At 45.0% G+C, this 19,162-nt stretch overlaps 3 protein-coding genes across 7 annotated transcripts in view; all 3 read left to right on the forward strand.

Moving 5' to 3' along the window:
* The window catches only part of SYTL5 (synaptotagmin like 5), a 288,860-nt gene that overhangs the window by 124,173 nt on the left and 145,525 nt on the right, over positions 1-19,162 (forward strand). The window lies entirely within an intron of this gene.
* On the forward strand, positions 3,220-3,558 carry LOC123594340 (huntingtin-interacting protein M). Its single transcript, XM_045471143.1, has one exon. The coding sequence runs from the start codon at positions 3,220-3,222 to the stop codon at positions 3,556-3,558; it is 339 nt and encodes a 112-aa protein (XP_045327099.1).
* Positions 16,107-16,717, forward strand: LOC123594765 (histone H2A-Bbd type 1-like). Its single transcript, XM_045471717.1, has 2 exons — positions 16,107-16,266; positions 16,300-16,717. The coding sequence occupies exons 1-2, from the start codon at positions 16,223-16,225 to the stop codon at positions 16,607-16,609; spliced, it is 354 nt and encodes a 117-aa protein (XP_045327673.1). The 5' UTR covers positions 16,107-16,222; the 3' UTR covers positions 16,610-16,717.

Genomic DNA, 19,162 nt, shown 5'->3' on the forward strand with positions numbered 1-19,162 from the left:
AAATAGTTGTCTGTTTTGTTTGCCATTAAAGATCTAGCATCTCCGTGCTTGCTTCCAGGTAGCTGCACAATAAACATTTGTTCAATAAGAGCAGGCAGGAGGTAAGGATGGAAAGGAAAGACTTTATAAGGAAAGTATATAAACATTACTGTGTAGAAGATGCTGTCAGGGTCCTGCCCATATCATCACATCACATACCAATTAGATACATATTTGCCTGACTTCGAAATGTTAGAGCCTGCATTTTTTTGGTAAAGGTTTTTATTAGGCTTTCAGAGCTCACTGCCCAATAGCATGATAGTCCAGAATGCTGGGGCAATATCTTCCCTTGGAAAGTGTATCTTCTAGTGTCCTCTAAAGTTCTTCAATGCTACTAAGCTGATTAATAGTGGACATTTGTTTGCTTCCTTCCCTTCCCTGTCTCATTGCCCCACTTTCCTATTAGTTTCCTGGGAATACTCACCATGGTAGGCTAAAAAATGGCCCCCAAAGATAACCACATCCAAACCTCTTGAGCTTGCAAGTGTTACCTTATATGCCAAAAGAGAATTCACACGTAAGATTAAGATAAGGATCTTGAGATGAGAGATGATTCTGTATTCTCTGATAGAATCCACATGCAAACACACATGTCCATATAAGAGGGAGGCAGAGAGGGATTTGACACTGAAAAAGGAAATTTGACCACTGATGGAAGATGCCACACTGCTGACTGTGAAGATGGAGGAAGGGGGTACAGACAAGAAATGCAAGGAATGTGGCTTTGGAAGCTGGAAAAGTCCAAGAAACAGGTTTTCCTCTAGAACCTCCAGAGGGAGCATGGCCCTGTTGGCAACTTGTTTTCAGCCCAGTGGCACTCTCGTGGACTTCTTACCTCCAGAGCTGAGACTAAATACGTATTTTTTTAAGATTTATTTTATTTTATTTTTTAGGGAGAGTACATGAGTGGGGGAGAGGGACAGAGGAGGAGAGAGAATCCCAAGCAGTCTCCACACTCCACACAGAGCCCGATCCCAAACCCTGGGATCATGACCCGAACTGAAATCAAAAGCCGGATGCACAACCGGTGACCCATAAGTATGTATTCTTTTAAGTCACCAAATCTGTATCAATTCATTAGCAGCCATAGGAATCTGATACAGATTTTGGTAAAACAAAGTAGTTTGCTGCCGTAATGAATATCTAAAAACGTGAAAGTGGCTTTGGAATTGGATAATGGCTATCAGCTAGAATAACTTCGAGAAGTATCATAGAAAATCCTAGATTACCTTGAACAGTTAGTAGAAATGTGGATATTAAAAGTGTTGCTGGTGAGAGCCCAAAAGAAAGTAAGGAGCACAGTGGAGAAAATGTGCATTGTTGTAGAGAAGGCCTAAGTCATCGAAGACAACCTATTAATGGAAATATAAGTGTCAAAGGTGTTCCTGGTAAAGGTTTAGAAATGAGGAACATCATAATGGAAGATGGAGAAGAGGGGATTCTTGTTATGTAGTGGCAGAAATCTTGGCTGAATTTTGTCCTGCAATTACATGGAAAGCGGAAGTTGTGAACAATTAGTTGAAAATTTAGTTGAGCAGATTCCGAAGAAAAGTGTTGAAGGTGTGCCCTCGTTTCTTCTTGCTACTTATAGTAAAATGCTAGAAGAAAGTAAATTGAGGGAACCGCTCTTAAGCAAAAGGGAACCAGGACTTGAAGATAGGAGCAATTCTCAGCCTATCTAGATTGCAAAAGACATTAAAAGGAAAAGATTTATGTCAGGAAAGCATCCTGTGGAGATAAAAATCAAGCATGTAGCTAGACATCTTTGAGGGATCAAAAGATCAGAGTATTAAATCATACAGAGGGCTCTTTGAAGTGATATGGGGTGTGAATCACGGGTAACCTCCAGCCATCTCAGCAGAAGCAATGAGTTGGGATGGCATATTCCTGGAGAGAACTGTGAACAGGTCTCCTGTTTAAAGACAGGAATCCCCAAGGCACAAATGGGAGACTACAAGACTTTTGAGTATGTTGAATCAGCAGAAACAATGCCATCTTTAACTGAAAGGATAGATGAAGAAATAAAAGAAGGCTATGGAACTCCAAAAATTTGACAAGAGGAAAACAAGGTGATAAAACTACTCAGCTATAAGCATGTGCTCCATTCAAAATAAAGGAAAGATGATTTTGAGGACAGAGCCATGGTTGCAGGTAAAGTCATGTGACCAGAGGGAGGAGCCTGACCCACAAAAGATAATTCCCAGATTGAAACCTATGTAGGTTTGTCTCCTTGATCCCCATTGCTTGGATCAGAGACTCCTCTCTTCCTTCTACTTCTCTCTTTTGCCACGAGAGGGTATATAACTGCTTTCAGCTGTAAATGAACCTAAAAGAAAGCAGAAACACAAACTTAGTGGAGAGGAAAATTTAAATGAGAGAAATGAGAGGCAACATCTCTTGGTGTTTTGGCTTCCCCTAGGACAGCCAAGAAGACAACTGGGGTTAAACTAAGCCCAAGGTACACTTCTCTTTCACAACAATGTTTACCTGATTCTGACATATAAACATCCCATTATGATTTCCAAAATGATCAAGGGGTATTTCTCAAACAGTGTAAAATCAAGACACTAATACAGATATGAAATAAACATGTGTTAAAAGATTCTGTTTAATCAATGAGGGAATGGGAAGAGGTTATAACAGGTTCATAGAGAATCCAAGGATGAGATGCAGGAAATGTAATCAAGAATATTTAAATCAATGTATAAATTGAGGCAAAAGTGGTCTTATTATATCATGGGGGGGTCAATGTAATGTCTCCTAGATAACACATTTTACATATTTATCACTACCTATAACAAAGGATTATAAAAGACCTCAGAGACAATAGAAGGCTAGAATCAGATAATGTGGAGTGGTGTCCTAAGACAGAAAAGTTTTCCATTGAAACACATATTTATCTTTATAATGTTAAAATAAGCAGAAAATTACAGTTTTCTCAAAATCAGGTCCAGTCATTAGGGTGACCAGGTTCCTGTCCTGGATGTTTCCAGGTTGATGCCTGATGACACAATGGGCAGTAACATCACAAAGTGTAAGATGTCACAAAGGCAGCTCCCTGACCAATGAGGAGCAAGAGCAGGGGCGTGTAGTGGGGAGGGTTAACTGCTGGTATCTTGAGAGACCTAATCCAACTGGAGAAGGAAGCAGAGCTGATTGGAGCCAAACCCAGCCAACATCATGTCGGGGAAAAAAATCCAGGCGAGCTCCTGTCAGACTCCATCCCATCTTATAAGAAGTGAGCTAACGCGTCCTTTGAGCTACGTGGACCGCCTCCTGCTTGGGGATCAACATACCCAAGGCTCGGATTCATCCATAAATCATTTCCGCCTTACCATGCTTGACCACCTTACTGACTACATCCTAGAGATGGTAGCCAATGAGGCCATCAATAGCAATATGCACACCGTCCCACAAGATGATAGAGGCGTTGGCAGCAACAGACAGCGCCCCCAAAACTTGAAGAATGTGAACTTCACTCTGCTTGATGAGATGCCTGGACCCAGGAGAAGTGGCTAAAGACTGGGTCCCAGAGCCTGGAGGGAGTCCTCACAGCCGTAGTCTTAGACAAAGCTTCTCATAGCTGAGGAATCGTTGGCCTCTGTCATCAGAAAATAAACGAGTTCAATCAAGTGCCATGCTTCTGACTGACTTCTGTTTCTGCCGTTCTGCGTTGGAGGCGTCTGTCAGACATCCGGGAGGAGACCTCCCACGGGAGGTGGAGGGTGGACGGGGCGGTCAGTGTGGGATGCTGGACTCGGGCGGGCATTCCGGGGAGCGGTTTCGCTGGGGACGGAGCGGGAAGCAGCCCTGAGGGAGTAGCGGGTCAGGGGGAAGAGACTTCCTCGCTGGCGCTGAGCCAGTCCAGGCTTGTGAGGCCAGGAGGCTGGCGGGGTGGGGGTGGCTCTCCCAGGCATGTTGAATGCCCAGAAGGAGGGTGGGGGCTGAAGACCACGACTGAGGTGCCACAGGCCTTATTCCTGACCGGAGACCACGTGGAAGTCAGGAGGGGATGGCCGTGGGGGTGGGTGGAGAGGGTGGCATAGCAGCCGACGCGCACTTAACGGGCCAGGGCTTCGCGTGGAGATTGAAGATTGAGGAGCTACGGGGAAGCCATGAAGAGGTACACGTAGAAGGAACTATGCTCAGGTTGATTTGATGGCCTTCTACCCCGCCTCATTCCAAAAAAGGGCTCGAGGTAGGGATCATTAGCTAGTGCTGCGGTCCTCTGTGGAGTATACCCTTCCGCCCTCTCTCGCGGACACTGGTCACCCGTATAGTACTAGGAAAGGTAGCATGTGGCCTCAGACATGCGATCCTAGACGTTCTTTTTAAAAACCATTTGTTAACGTTTCTCTATTTTGAGAGAGAGCATACAGGGAAGGGGCTGAACGAGAGGGAGAGGGAGAATCCCAAGGGAACTCCCTACCACCGGCGCAGAGCCCGATGCGGGGCTCGATCCCAGGAACTGTGAGATCATGACCTGAGCCAAAACCAACAGTCAGACCCTGGACTGAGCCTCCCAGGTGTCCCAATCCTATGAAGTTCTTAATGGTTATTGTTAATAGATTTATTTAGAAATATAGTCCATTATAAACTCCTGTAGTAATCTCATTCTCCATGAAACACCTAACCCGTCTACGATCATATACTTGATGGAGCAACATAGAGTTATCAGTGGCCGAATACGTGTTTGGAGAGGTACAAGTGTGTTCCGTGTAAGTTCTGTCCCAAGTGCTGGACTCAGGAGGACATAGAGTTCTTACAAAGACTCTTGTGGTGTTTTGGGTTAAAGAGAGTTGTCACGTCAAGTGTTCTGGCAGTCTTTCCCCTTCCTGTGACTGTCAACATTTAATATTTTCTCCGGTTCATCATGTGCTCAAGGCCCACCCCCCCTCCCCCTCCCCCGCAGCCCCCTGGACTGTCACAGAGGGCTGGTCAGAGGTTGCCTAGGCAGCGTCGACAAAGGGATCAGAGGAGCTGGGTTGGCCATCCCAGTTCACCGCTTTGTGGCCATGTGATGTGGGACACTCCTCTGTTGCCTCTGAAAAGCACTTTCCCGTGTGAAATGGGGATAATAAGGGGTCCCCCATCTTTGGAGTTTTGCAAAGATTAAGTCATTGCGTGCCTGTCAACTGGCGCATAGCACAGCGCCCGGCACAGGGTGCGCCCTGAGTGCGTAGCTGCACGTCTCTCCCTTCCTGTAGACCACATGCTTAGGCGTGCTTCCCCAGGTGCCCCTGGCCTGGATCTCACGCGATGGCCGGGGGCCTGGGCCACTGGCTGTGAGACCGCAGCCTGCTGAACCTTGGGGAGAGACAGAGTGGCACGCAGAGGAAGCAGCCAGAGGTACACCCAGGAACCAGACAGGCCTCAGCCTGGTTTCCTCTCTGCTCCCCTCTGCCTGGGGACTCACCCTCTCTCTGCTTCCTGCCACCAGTATGGTGTTAAAGTATGGTGTTGGCTTAGCCTTTACCTACTTCATAGGAGTGTCCTGACAATAATAGTGTCAGGGTTGTGTTTAGAGCTGATTTGAATATGTGCTCTTACAAATCCAAGAAACTTTTCTTGCTCCACGATGCCATTCAACCAAATAGTTACAGAAACCTCACTGTCAAGATGTCTGCCTTTCCAAGTTGTGATTTATTGTAGAGAGCCAGGAAGCCCTCTTTGCCTTAGCCAAGCCCAACTGTTACTCCTGTGTTCATTTGAGTAGCAAGCAGGCATCTCTCTCTCTCTCTCTCTCTCTCTCTCTCTCTCTCTCTCTCGCAGTTGCAGGTGGAGATTCGCCTTCACCTGGTTACAGGATAGCACCCACATTGCCACCTCATCCCTGAAGTTGAGTTTCTTTGTGACCGGGGCATGGTTTCTCATACTTCAGTGTCCTTCAGCCAACAGGGACTGCCTCCAGGGTGGGTCATGCCAGAGAATCAGTCATTATGCTAAGATCTTGATACGTTGATTAAATAGCTGTCTGATTTTTAGAAGCAGTTGATTTGGCTCATGGCTTTGGCTTGTTTTAGCACAAAATAGTCTCCTGGGCATTTCACCAGAACGCACAGCAGAGGAATTCTTTGAAGGCTGGAGATGTGAGAGTAGATGGGTAATCCATGTCTGGTTAGGAGACCTGTGTGGTCAGGTGGTAACCTTACGGTCCATGCAGGAGTCCACACTAATGGTCTCTGTGACACCTGTAGGGAGCCAGACTTCCTGGGCTCCTTCAGACTATCCAGCATCCAAGGTGGAATTTGGAGGTGGAGCTTCAGTGACTTCGTGTTGGCAAGCCATCTTGAGTCACAGGGGCTTTGGACAATCGGGCAGAGCACTCCTGCCATCCCTGTAAGAACTGTGCTTCAGCTGTGCTTGTGGATTTCACAGGAAACATGGGGGCCAGGGCCAGTACAGGATGGGTGTAAATGCAGCCCCTGCCAAATCCCCCTCCTACACGTGCACAGGAATCCTCCACTCAGGGGAGGCAGGTGGAGAGGGGGAATCACTGCTCCTGGGAAAGAATGAGCCACCAAGTTTAGGCCCTTTGTGCATTTCAAAAAAGTGGGAGGTGGACGATGGTGAGGAAGGACCAGCTCTGGCTTGGGCCCTGGAGGGAGGACACCGTTGATGACCAGTGCCCTGTTGGGAATGGGAAACTAAAACCAGAGTGAGTGGGGTCCGGGGCTGGGGGGTGTGTAGCTGCCAAACTAGGTCTGGGATCCAAAGGTGTATGAGGACAGGCTGAGGTCAGAGACGGGTCAGCACAGCAGAAAACATAATGTGTGAGAAGAGATGAGCCCAAGAGTTGAGTCTGGGGGAATCTGGAAGGTTGTGTGGGCTCGGGGTTGGCATGAGCACAAGGCATGGGGATTAGGCTGGGCTCCCACTGAGAACAGCCTTTGGGAACAGAGAGGTTTGAAGGCCCAGGCTCCCTTAGTTCCTCAATCTGACATCCTACAGGATGTGGCCAGAATGCAGGTAGCAGATGGGATCATTAGGCCTACAGTGATGTATTTACAGGAAAATTAATCAGCTGCCAGCATTTAAACTAAAGAATTTTTAACATAAAAAGCCTCAGTCACTGGCTTCTCGGGTGAAGTCAACATGTCTGCACACACATGTTTATTATCACATGAAGATGTCTGGCTGCTGTCCCGTGACTACTGGGCCTCTCTGGTTTGCCACAGTGCTCACCCTTCACCGTTGTACCTCATGTATGACCCACGTCACTCCTTTACAGTACCGTCCCGTCTCTTAAAGTTGCTTGAGTTCGTTATCCTCACCATCCTAAAACCAGTTTTCTGAAGGGTCAAGTTCTCTCCTTCAATAGGTTAGAACAGCACAGTGCTCCTCACAGTTGTCTTTGGTATGGGGCCAGTATTTTCTGTTGTTCAGATAGATTGTGAACTGATATGTGGTCCTATTTTCCTAGGACTAGAATGGAGTTTACATTTGACTCTTCACTCGAATTCAGCAACATCTGAACTAGTATATACTCTGTTCAACAAGAAGACTCCACTCACTTCAATGTTGTGGCAAAACCCACGATTGCTGTAAAGGTCGCTAAAGGCCGACCATTTCCGAAGCGGTCGTAGCTGATCAGTAACATAATTTAATGATCTACATCAGTCCCTAAGTCACATTTGAATAGCACTGTAAGAGTGAATTTATTTTATTTTATTCCTTAAGGAGTGTGGTTTCAAATCTAGGAAAGGCCTCGAATAGGACCTGTATTTGATGTTTCATTTAGTGTTTCTGCTTCAGAGTCCTTCATGAACACAGAAGACTGGTACGTCATGTATTTAGGGTTTTGAAATCGCTGCGGGGAAAATCTCTCTCCACTGCATCTTTTTAAACAAAATCGAAAGGAAACCGGTTTGCGGCAAGGAGGCAGGTCAGGTGGTGTCGTTGTGGGACGCTTGGGTTCTGCCACATAGGATGAAAGGAATTCACCAACTCGACTGTGGAGGCGAGAGCTTTCATGACATACTGGGACAGAAGAGTGCCAGAAGAGGGAGGAAAGTCAGGTTCTGGCCTCCCACGGGTGTGGTTTCCTTGGGGGCGCATCAGCTTCCACAGCTATAAAATGAGGAGGTTGGACAAAATTGTTTCAGAGGTCTGCTCAAGGTGTACAATTACCAGTCTGAGCTTTTCCCAAGAAAAGTCTGTACTGACAGTGGGTAAATGGGGCACAGAGGACAGGAATTGTTTTTAGGGTGTCCTTTTTACAGCTGAGGCCACTTTGGCCCAGAGCTGACCCTCAGCTCTCCAATGCGCAGAACAGTGAGCATGCCAGTCCTGTTCTCGTACCTGTTGTTGGGGCTCCTCCGCTACTATAGCCTGAGAGATGAGCCTCAAGAGAGAAAGTGTGTAATACTCTCCTCTGGGATAAAGAAGCTACTCTCTTGGATACAGAGATGGCGGGGTTTATTGGATCTCTGGGTAAGCACGAGCAACAACTCTCAAGAACTTTTACTTGGGTTCTATTTCAGAAAGGGTTAGGATCAAGGACTGATTTTATGGTTCAGGCCTTTCAATTTGCAAATCCAGGTCTTCTTCCACTGGCCATTGTAATGGGGTGGGTGTCATGAACCCACCCCCTCAAATAAGGTGTTTTTGAGATTCTCTGTCCACTGACATGGTCTTGAAGGTGATTATGTGATGACATCAGAAGCCTGTGCTTAAGAGTTTCTTCTTGAGGTGTCTAAGTTACTGTCCTTTTTTATGGTTCTGAGACCATCCTTACTTGCTGAAGGCAAAATCTCTGGGCTGTAGATGGCTTATAAGGCCTTCAGGGAAGCATCAGTGTAAATCAAAATAACAAACTGGAGGAGACAGATACTTATGGCTGAGCTCAACTTGGTGATAATTCTCATAGGTAAAACTCTTGTGGGAGGGCATAACAATAAAAGTGCAACTACAGGTGAAATTACCTTTTTCTGTCATATGTAAAAGAAAAGGCAGAAAAAGAGTTTTTGACTCAGTGTCTGTAAGCATAATGATGTAACCCTTTTTCAAAAAAGTAGGGAATCGGTTCTAGACTTATGGATTTTAATAAAATCCCCTTGGTGCGTTAGAGTTCTCCAGAAAAAAAAAAAAAAACTGAACCAATAGGATATATCTATATCTATATCTATATCTATATCTATATCTATCTATATCTATATCTATATCTCTGCATGTGTGTACATATACATGTGATTGGTTCATGTGGTTATCTGATCTAACAAGTCCTAATTCTGTAAGGCAGTCCAGCAGGCTGGGAACTCTGGCCAGATTTCTACGTTACAGTGTGGCCAAATTCCTTGCCAAGAAATCTCAGTTTTTGTTCTTTAGACTTTCAACTGATTGTGTGATGGTAATTTCCTTTCCTTATAGTCAACTGATTGTAGATGTTAAACTCATTTAAAAAGTATCTTCACAGCAACACCTAGACTTGTATTTGGCCAGATGAGTCGGCACCATAGCCTAGCAAAATTGACACGTAAAACATAACCATTATAATAGGTAGGTCTGATGTGCATCCTCAGTTGAAAAGCACTGGCCTAGAAGATGCTAGAGTGAAATTTTATCAGGAAGATTGCAACCAAGTATTTAAAAGTAATAAATGATGTCTGATAACACTATAGTGTTGTTGCCTAAATCACTGGAGAAAACCCCACCGGGACTCTGATAATCAGAAACATCTCATGGATAGTGAGACCATTGACAAATCTCTAGAGACTTTCCATACAATATATAAGATTTTAAACACTTACATTAATATTTTCTGTTAATATTTAACAAAGAGAAGTCCAAGTACTTGTTTTGATTTGAGAATTTTCTGTGCAACTCATCAATAGTAACATGTGCGGTAAATCCAATCATTTCTAGCACTTCTCTTTTTTTCATAAAGTGAAAAATCTTTATGACTTTCTGGGGACCCTGTGAGAAATCAGTTTAAAACCAAAGACAGTTTTAAGTGCAAAAGATAATGCAAAGTATTATTTTCTTTCAGTCTTCATTTTAGATTGTATTTTGGGAATGCTAAAATCAAAAGTTGCCGAGACATTTGCATGCTTAAGGTAGAATCATGAGAGCCTGAGAACGTGAATGGTTGTAGCTTGGCTGTCTACTAATTCAGTGTCAAGACAACATTTAAATAAATGTAGACAAGTCCTTAAAACTTCAGAAATGAGCTATTATTATTTTAGTTTAAAGAGAATACTCACAAGCATGTTGAAGTCAGAACAAAGGAATATTCTGGTGAGATACGGAATCTGCTACTTGGGCAAATTATGTATAGAGTAATATGGTAGGCTGAAATAAGGCTTTCTCAAATACTCAGGTCCTAATCCCTAGAATGTGGGGATGTTACTTTCTCTCTTGCAGATGGGACTTTTAGATTTAAGTTACAGATATTGAGGTGGGAAGATTATCCTGGATAATTGTGGTTGGCCCGAGAAATCGGAGTGCCCTTATATAAGGGAAGCAGAGGGAAATTTTAATACATAAGCAAAAGGCAATGTGACAACTGAAACGAGATGCTGTATGGCTGGCTTTGAAGATGGAGGAAGAAGTCATGAATAAAGAAATGCAAAGAATTCAGCTCTAGAAGCTGGAGAAGGCAAGGAAATGGATTTGACCTTGGAACTTTCAAAGGTCATGCAGCCCTGTTCACACCTTGCTTTTAGCCTGATGAAACTGATTTCAGATTTATGACCTAGAAGAGAATCAATGTGCATTGTTTGCAGCCACCATAGGAAGCTAATACAGGTGAAGGGTAATCTTTGACAACCACTTATTAAGAACTAACACTGGGGCACTTGGGTGGCTCTGTTGGTGAAGCGTCCAGCACTTGTTTTTGGCTCAGGTCGTCATCTCGCAGTTCATGAGTTATAAGCCCTGGGGTGGGGACTGTGCTGACAGCGTGGAGCCTGCTTGGGATTCTCTGTCTCTCCCCCTCTCTCTCTGCTCTTCCCCTTCTCTCTCTCTCTCTCTCTCTCTCTCTCTCTCTCTCAAAATAAATAAATAAATAAACTTTAAAAAAGAAGATGTGACAAACGCTGTAAGGAAACTTAGCCCTTTCCACAGAGAACAAACTAAATTCTGTGATTGCTTCAATATAATATTTGTGTTTTCTTAATTTACTTTTTATTTTTTATTCTGAAGTTAGTTAACATACAGTGTAGTCTTGGCTTCAGGAGTAGAACCCAGTGATGCGTCTCATACATATGACAGCTAGTGCTCCTCCCAAAAAGTGCCCTTCGTAATGCCTGTCACCCATTTAACCCATCCCCCTACCCACCTCCCTTCCATCAACTCTCAGTTTTCTGTATTTAAGAGTCTCTTAAAGTTTTCCTCCCTCTCTGTTTTTATCTTATTTTTCCTTCCCTTCCCCTTTGTTCATCTGTTTTGTTTCTTAAATTCCTCATATGAGTGAAATCATATGATATTTGTCTTTTTCTTACTGACTTTGCTTAGCATAATACATTCTAGTTCCATCCACATTGGAATCTTACCGTTGGTAACATTTCATTCTTTTTCATCACCCAGTAGCATTCCATTGTGTGTGTGTGTGTATATACGTATACATATACACATTACATCTTCTTAATCCATTCATCAGTTGATGGACATTTGGGCTCTTTTCATACTTTGGCTATTGTTGATAGCGCTGCTATAAACGTTGGGGTGCATGTGCCCCTTCGAAACAGCATACCTGTATGCCTTGGATAAATACCTAGTAGTGCAATTGCTGGCTTGTAGGGTAGTTCTATTTTTAATTTTTTTGAGGAACCTCCATGCTGTTTTCCAGAGTGGCTGCACCAGTTTGCATTCCCACCGATAGTGTAAAAGGGTTCCCCTTTCTCCACATCCTCACCAACATCTGTTGTTGCCTGAGTTGTTCATGTTAGCCATTCTGACAGGTGTGAGGTGGTATCTCATTGTGGTGTTGACTTGTATTTCCCTGATGATGAGTGATGATGAGCATCTTTTCATATGTCTGTTAGCCATCTGGATGTCTTCTTTGGAAAGGTGTCTGTTTATGTCTTCTGCCCATTTCTTCACTGGATTGTTTTTTCGGTGTTGAGTGTGATAAGTTCTTTATAAATTTTAGATACTAACCCTTTATCTGATACGTCGTTTGCAAATATCTTCTCCCATTCCATCAGTTGCTTTGTAGTTTTGTTGATTGTTTCCTTTGCTGTGCGGAAGCTTTTTCTCTTGATGAGGTACCAATAGTTCATTTTTGCTTTTATTTCCCTTGCCTCTGGCGACATGTCAAATAAGAAATATTTCTGTGGCCAAGGTCAAAGAGGTTTCAGCCTATTTTCTCCTCTAGGATTTCGATGGTTTTCTGTCTCACATTTAGGTCTTTCATCCATTTTGAATTTATTTTTGTGTCTGGTGTAAGAAAGTGGTCCGTTTTCATTCTTCTGCATGTTTCTGTCCAGTTCTCCCAGTACCATTTGCTAAAGAGACTGTCTTTTTTCCATTGGATATTCTTTCCTGCTTTGTCGAAGATTAGTTGGCCATATATTTGTAGGTCCATTTCTCGGTTCTCCATTCTATTCCATTGATCTATGTCTGTTTCTCTGCCAGTACCGTACTGTCTTGATGATTGCAGCTTTGTAATATAATTTAAAGTCTGGGCTTGTGATGCCTCCACCTTTGGTTTTCTTTTCTTTTCTTTTTTTTAATTTTTTTAACGTTTATTTATTATCGAGAGACAGAGCGGGACAGCATGAGCAGGGGAGGGGCAGAGTGAGGAGGAGACACAGAATCCAAAACAGGCTCCAGACTCTGAGCTGTCAGCACAGAGCCCAACGCGGGGCTCAAACCCACAAACTGTGAGATCATGACCTGAGCCAAAGTCAGACACTTAATTGACTGAGCCACCCAGGCACCCCAGAATGCTGGTGTTGTTTTGAGAATGTTGCATTGAATGTGTAGATTGCTTTCAGTAGTATCAACGTTTTAGCAATATTTGTTCTTCCAATCCTTGAGCATGGGATGTTTTTCCATTTCTTTGTGTCTTCTTCAATTTCTTTCATAAGCTTTCTATAGTTTTCAGTGTACAGATCTTTTACCTCTTTGGTTAGGTTTATTCCTAAGTATATTAAGGTTTTTGGAGCAGTGTATAAATGGGATCAATTCCTCGTTTCTCTTTCTGCCGCCTCATTACTGGTGTATAGAAATGCATCCGATTTCCGTACATTGATTTTATATCCTGCGACTTTCCTGAGTTCCTCTAGCATCTCTAGCAGTTTTTTGGTGGAAACTTTTGGGTTTTCCGTGTAGAGTATCACGTCCTCTGCGAAGAGTGAAGGTTTGACTTCTTTTGTGCCAATTTGGATGCCTTTTATTTCGTTGTCTGAAAGCTGAGGCTAGGTCTTGTAACACTAATATTTGATTCTGAAGGGTCCAGGAGCTCTTTGAAATTCTTGTGAACAAACTTATTAGAACTGAACCAGATTTGGAAAAAAATTTTTTTTACTTTTGTTCCTTTCCGGATTCTCTTTTTTGCAAACCTCCCGTAACGTTCTGTGTGCATTCGGGTTTTGTCCTTCAAATTTGTCTGTTACATTCTGAACCAACATGCCATTTTACTTCATACAGAAACATTCTGTTTTAAACAAAGAAACAAAAAACCCACGTCATCTTGAAACTCCTAGTGGACTCTCACTCATGTATGTTAGTTATAACTTTTAAGCAAAATCACTTGTATTTTATTGTGAAAACTACAGGGTGAATAATTGTGAATTTCTTTCATGTTAGTGGATTTAGCAGATTTCATGAACACACCTACCCCAGAATTACTCAGCCACATACTAATATAACTTCTCACTGTGGCAGAAATGACCATGGTCATGGGCAGGCTCAAAAATAGAGCCTCTTTGTAGCATGTGCAAATAAGAAGCAAAAATATACGAACTAGAAATGTACTTAGTTATCAGTGTTTCAACATTCTGTCTTAAAAATTATCTAGGCATCTATGGGATGCCTGGGTGGCTCATTCAGTGAAGCATCCAACTCTTGGTTTCGGCTCAGGTCATGATCTCACAATTCATTAGAGTCTTGCATAGGGCTCTGTGAGCCTGCTTGGGGCTCTCTGTCCGTCTCTCTCTGCTCCTCCCCCACTTGCTCTCTCTGCCTCTCAAATAAATAAACATTAAAAAAATTAGGTATGTATCGAATGCCCATTAACTATCAGTCCAAAGTTATTCATTATCTAGAAATCTTAAAAATTATCTTCTCATTGACGTACTATGAAACGTGATTGCTTTGTAGGATGAAGTTTGTCCAACCAGTGATTCAATTTGGTTAATTATAAATTTATATACATATCATAATCTTAAACATAAAATACATCAGCACCAGTTTATGTGATCAGTAAAAGTTTATAAGTTTAGGAAGAACATACCTGAGTAGTAGATAAATGCATATTTGTGTTATAGTTAACACTGATACAAGAGAAAGGACTTAGTTGTTTTCATTAAATCTAAACGATCGAACTAGTCCTGTTTGCCAAAGATTTACTTAAATTGAATTTGATATCTTAAAATAGTTGTGATTTAGTTTCTGGGAGAATATATATTGTTTAGATCTACCTCATTTAAAGTATCATAGTTCAGTTTCCTTATTTTCAAGAAAATTTGGAAATACTCAATGTGTGTAAGCAGTTATTTATCTAGAAATGCAATTTAAGAACAGAGCTCCCTTAACTTAAGAGATTTTATAATCTGTTAATATCATCCAGAGGTAGGAAAACATTGTACACTCACACAATCAAAGGTGAAGACCTTTGTGTATTAAAGACAGAGACATATGGGCCCAGACAAGTAGAGCTTATAGCTTCAATCCTACAATTTCAGGCATATGTCAAGTATAACACAGAAACAGCAAATCTCATCAGTCCAGAAATCAAAAAGCTCTTCTCCCCTCAGAGAGTATGCAGTTCTTAATGGATTTGAACAAAGACTGGAAAATGAGGTTGTGTTTTGTCTTTCACCCAAAAGAAACTAGATCTCTTTGGACTCATTTTGAGAGATTTCCACATGGTCAGATCCTAAAACCAAACTCTGAACCATTTTTTTTTTTTTAAATGTTTATTGTGAGAGGGAGAGAATGAGTGAGCAAGCAGGGGAAGGGCAGAGAGAGAGGGAGACAGAATCCCAAGCAGGCTCCATATTGCCAGAGTGGAGCCCAACGTGGGGCTTGAATCCGTGAACCCTGAGCTCATGACCCGAAACAAAATCAAGAGTTGGATGCTTAACTGACTGAGCCACCCAGGCAACCCCCCCCCAGTCATTTTGGTTAACAATAAAAATAAATTATTGGCTGTAAATGAACAAAAATGAAACAGAAACACCAAGTTAGCAGAGAAGGAAATTAAAATTATTACAAATTTAAATTAGAAAAAATCAACAAAGTGCTCTTGGTGCTTTGGATTCACCTAGAAGAAATGAGACACGCCTGGGTATTAACTGAGAATGAGGTACACTTTTTTGTCTTTGCATTGTATCTGGCTCTGACTGGTGAATCTAGTGGGCATATCACTGTGACCTCCAAAACAGTTAGAAGATATTTTCAAAGAGAGTGAACTCATGACCTTTATATCAATGTAACGTGAAAATGTGTTAAGAGTCTTCACTGATGAGGAATTGGCGGATATTGTAACCAATCCAGAAGAGAATCCAAAGAACGTAGAAATATTGATAATGTTTAAATGTGTCAACGGGGGCAAAATTGGGTTTCGTTTGGACCTCTACTGGACAAAGCATTCAGTATGTGTGTCCGTGACTGGCAATTTACAAAGGGCTGTCAAAGAGCTCAAAGACCATGGAAGGCCGGGACCAGGTAACCTGGAGGGGAGTGTCCTCAAGACAGAGCACTGTGTCAGTGGAAAGGTTCCCGTTCTTGTTTGTACTAGACTGTTGAGGGCCAGGAGAAAGAGTTCCCTCGTAAAGAGGGTCCAGTGCAGTCAACAGGGAGACCAGGTTTCTGTCATGGATGTGTCCAGGCCAGTCCTGAGCAGGGCACAGTGACACCAGCGACACCAGTGACATCATAATGTCGGAGGTGTCATATAAGCAGCTCCCTGACCAGTGAGGGGCACGCTTGGTGGGAGTCGGCGCCGACATCCTGCCACCCTCGGGCAAGCAGGACGGTCAGGCCGGGCCGATCGGGTTCCAACCCAGCATGCGGCATGTCTGGGAGGCGCCGCCGCCGGCACCGTCGCAGACGGAGGAGGCGCCGCCACCGGCACCGTGGCAGACGGAGGAGGCACGCGGTGTCCAGCTCCAGGAGAGCCGAGCTGCAATTCCCGGTCAGCCGCGTGGAGCGTCTGCTGCGAGAGGGTTGCTACGCCCGGCGCCTGAGCACATCCACCCCGGTCTTCCTGACCGCCGTTCTCGAGTACCTGACGGCCAACATCCTGGAGCTGGCGGGCAAGGAGGCTCTGGACAGCCACAAGATGCGCATCACCCCGGAGCACGTGCAGCGAGCCCTGGGCAGCAACCAGCACCTCAAGGGTCTCCTCGAGAACACCACCTCCCCTCGGGTGGATGGGATGCCCCGAGTTCGGAAGTGGTGATGCCCGCGCCCCCTCGTCCGGACCCCGAAGCCGCCCACAGATGAGGGAGGCGTGGCCTTGTGTCTGCACGTGACATTAAAGGAGTTAACTCCAGGGCCGTGCCTCTGACCGGTGTCTGTTTCTGTCATTGGGAGGTAGCCGGAGGTGTCTGTCAGACATCCGGGAGGAGACCTCCCACGGGAGGTGGAGGGTGGACGGGGCGGTCAGTGTGGGATGCTGGACTCGGGCGGGCATTCCGGGGAGCGGTTTCGCTGGGGACGGAGCGGGAAGCGGCCCTGAGGGAGTAGCGGGTCAGGGGGAAGAGACTTCCTCGCTGGCGCTGAGCCAGTCCAGGCTTGTGAGGCCAGGAGGCTGGCGGGGTGGGGGTGGCTCTCCCAGGCATGTTGAATGCCCAGAAGGAGGGTGGGGGCTGAAGACCACGACTGAGGTGCCACAGGCCTTATTCCTGACCGGAGACCACGTGGAAGTCAGGAGGTGATGGCCGTGGGGGTGGGTGGAGAGGGTGGCATAGCAGCCGACGCGCACTTAACGGGGCCAGGGCTTCGCGTGGAGATTGAAGATTGAGGAGCGACGGGGAAACCATGAAGAGGTACACGTAGAAGGAACTATGCTCAGGTTGATTTGATGGCCTTCTACCCCGCCTCATTCCAAAAAAGGGCTCGAGGTAGGGATCATTAGCTAGTGCTGCGGTCCTCTGTGGAGTATACCCTTCCGCCCTCTCTCGCGGACACTGGTCACCCGTATAGTACTAGGAAAGGTAGCATGTGGCCTCAGACATGCGATCCTAGACGTTCTTTTTAAAAACCATTTGTTAACGTTTCTCTATTTTGAGAGAGAGCATACAGGGAAGGGGCTGAACGAGAGGGAGAGGGAGAATCCCAAGGGAACTCCCTACCACCGGCGCAGAGCCCGATGCGGGGCTCGATCCCAGGAACTGTGAGATCATGACCTGAGCCAAAACCAACAGTCAGACCCTGGACTGAGCCTCCCAGGTGTCCCAATCCTATGAAGTTCTTAATGGTTATTTGTTAATAGATTTATTTAGAAATATAGTCCATTATAAACTCCTGTAGTAATCTCATTCTCCATGAAACACCTAACCCGTCTACGATCATATACTTGATGGAGCAACATAGAGTTATCAGTGGCCGAATACGTGTTTGGAGAGGTACAAGTGTGTTCCGTGTAAGTTCTGTCCCAAGTGCTGGACTCAGGAGGACATAGAGTTCTTACAAAGACTCTTGTGGTGTTTTGGGTTAAAAAGAGTTGTCACGTCAAGTGTTCTGGCAGTCTTTCCCCTTCCTGTGACTGTCAACATTTAATATTTTCTCCGGTTCATCATGTGCTCAAGGCCCACCCCCACCCCCCCCTCCCCCGCAGCCCCCTGGACTGTCACAGAGGGCTGGTCAGAGGTTGCCTAGGCAGCGTCGACAAAGGGATCAGAGGAGCTGGGTTGGCCATCCCAGTTCACCGCTTTGTGGCCATGTGATGTGGGACACTCCTCTGTTGCCTCTGAAAAGCACTTTCCCGTGTGAAATGGGGATAATAAGGGGTCCCCCATCTTTGGAGTTTTGCAAAGATTAAGTCATTGCGTGCCTGTCAACTGGCGCATAGCACAGCGCCCGGCACAGGGTGCGCCCTGAGTGCGTAGCTGCACGTCTCTCCCTTCCTGTAGACCACATGCTTAGGCGTGCTTCCCCAGGTGCCCCTGGCCTGGATCTCACGCGATGGCCGATGGCCGGGGGCCTGGGCCACTGGCTGTGAGACCGCAGCCTGCTGAACCTTGGGGAGAGACAGAGTGGCACGCAGAGGAAGCAGCCAGAGGTACACCCAGGAACCAGACAGGCCTCAGCCTGGTTTCCTCTCTGCTCCCCTCTGCCTGGGGACTCACCCTCTCTCTGCTTCCTGCCACCATCTTTTAAAGTATGGTGTTGGCTTAGCCTTTACCTACTTCATAGGAGTGTCCTGACAATAATAGTGTCAGGGTTGTGTTTAGAGCTGATTTGAATATGTGCTCGTACAAATCCAAGAAACTTTTCTTGCTCCACGATGCCATTCAACCAAATAGTTACAGAAACCTCACTGTCAAGATGTCTGCCTTTCCAAGTTGTGATTTATTGTAGAGAGCCAGGAAGCCCTCTTTGCCTTAGCCAAGCCCAACTGTTACTCCTGTGTTCATTTGAGTAGCAAGCAGGCATCTCTCTCTCTCTCTCTCTCTCTCTCTCTCTCTCTCTCTCTCTCTCTCGCAGTTGCAGGTGGAGATTCGCCTTCACCTGGTTACAGGATAGCACCCACATTGCCACCTCATCCCTGAAGTTGAGTTTCTTTGTGACCAGGGCATGGTTTCTCATACTTCAGTGTCCTTCAGCCAACAGGGACTGCCTCCACGGTGGGTCATGCCAGAGAATCAGTCATTATGCTAAGATCTTGATACGTTGATTAAATAGCTGTCTGATTTTTAGAAGCAGTTGATTTGGCTCATGGCTTTGGCTTGTTTTAGCACAAAATAGTCTCCTGGGTATTTCACCAGAACGCACAGCAGAGGAATTCTTT

The sequence above is a fragment of the Leopardus geoffroyi genome, chromosome X (genome assembly GCF_018350155.1).
Source record: "Leopardus geoffroyi isolate Oge1 chromosome X, O.geoffroyi_Oge1_pat1.0, whole genome shotgun sequence".
Taxonomy (NCBI): Eukaryota; Metazoa; Chordata; class Mammalia; order Carnivora; family Felidae; genus Leopardus; species Leopardus geoffroyi.

Bases quoted from the DNA above. Each gene is read 5' to 3' on its own strand.
- LOC123594765 (XM_045471717.1), top strand. From the start codon at position 16,223: ATGTCTGGGAGGCGCCGCCGCCGGCACCGTCGCAGACGGAGGAG. The intron at 16,267-16,299 runs GCGCCGCCACCG...CAGACGGAGGAG, and splicing joins CACCGTCGCAGACGGAGGAG to GCACGCGGTGTCCAGCTCCA.
- LOC123594340 (XM_045471143.1), top strand. From the start codon at position 3,220: ATGTCGGGGAAAAAAATCCAGGCGAGCTCCTGTCAGACTCCATCCCAT.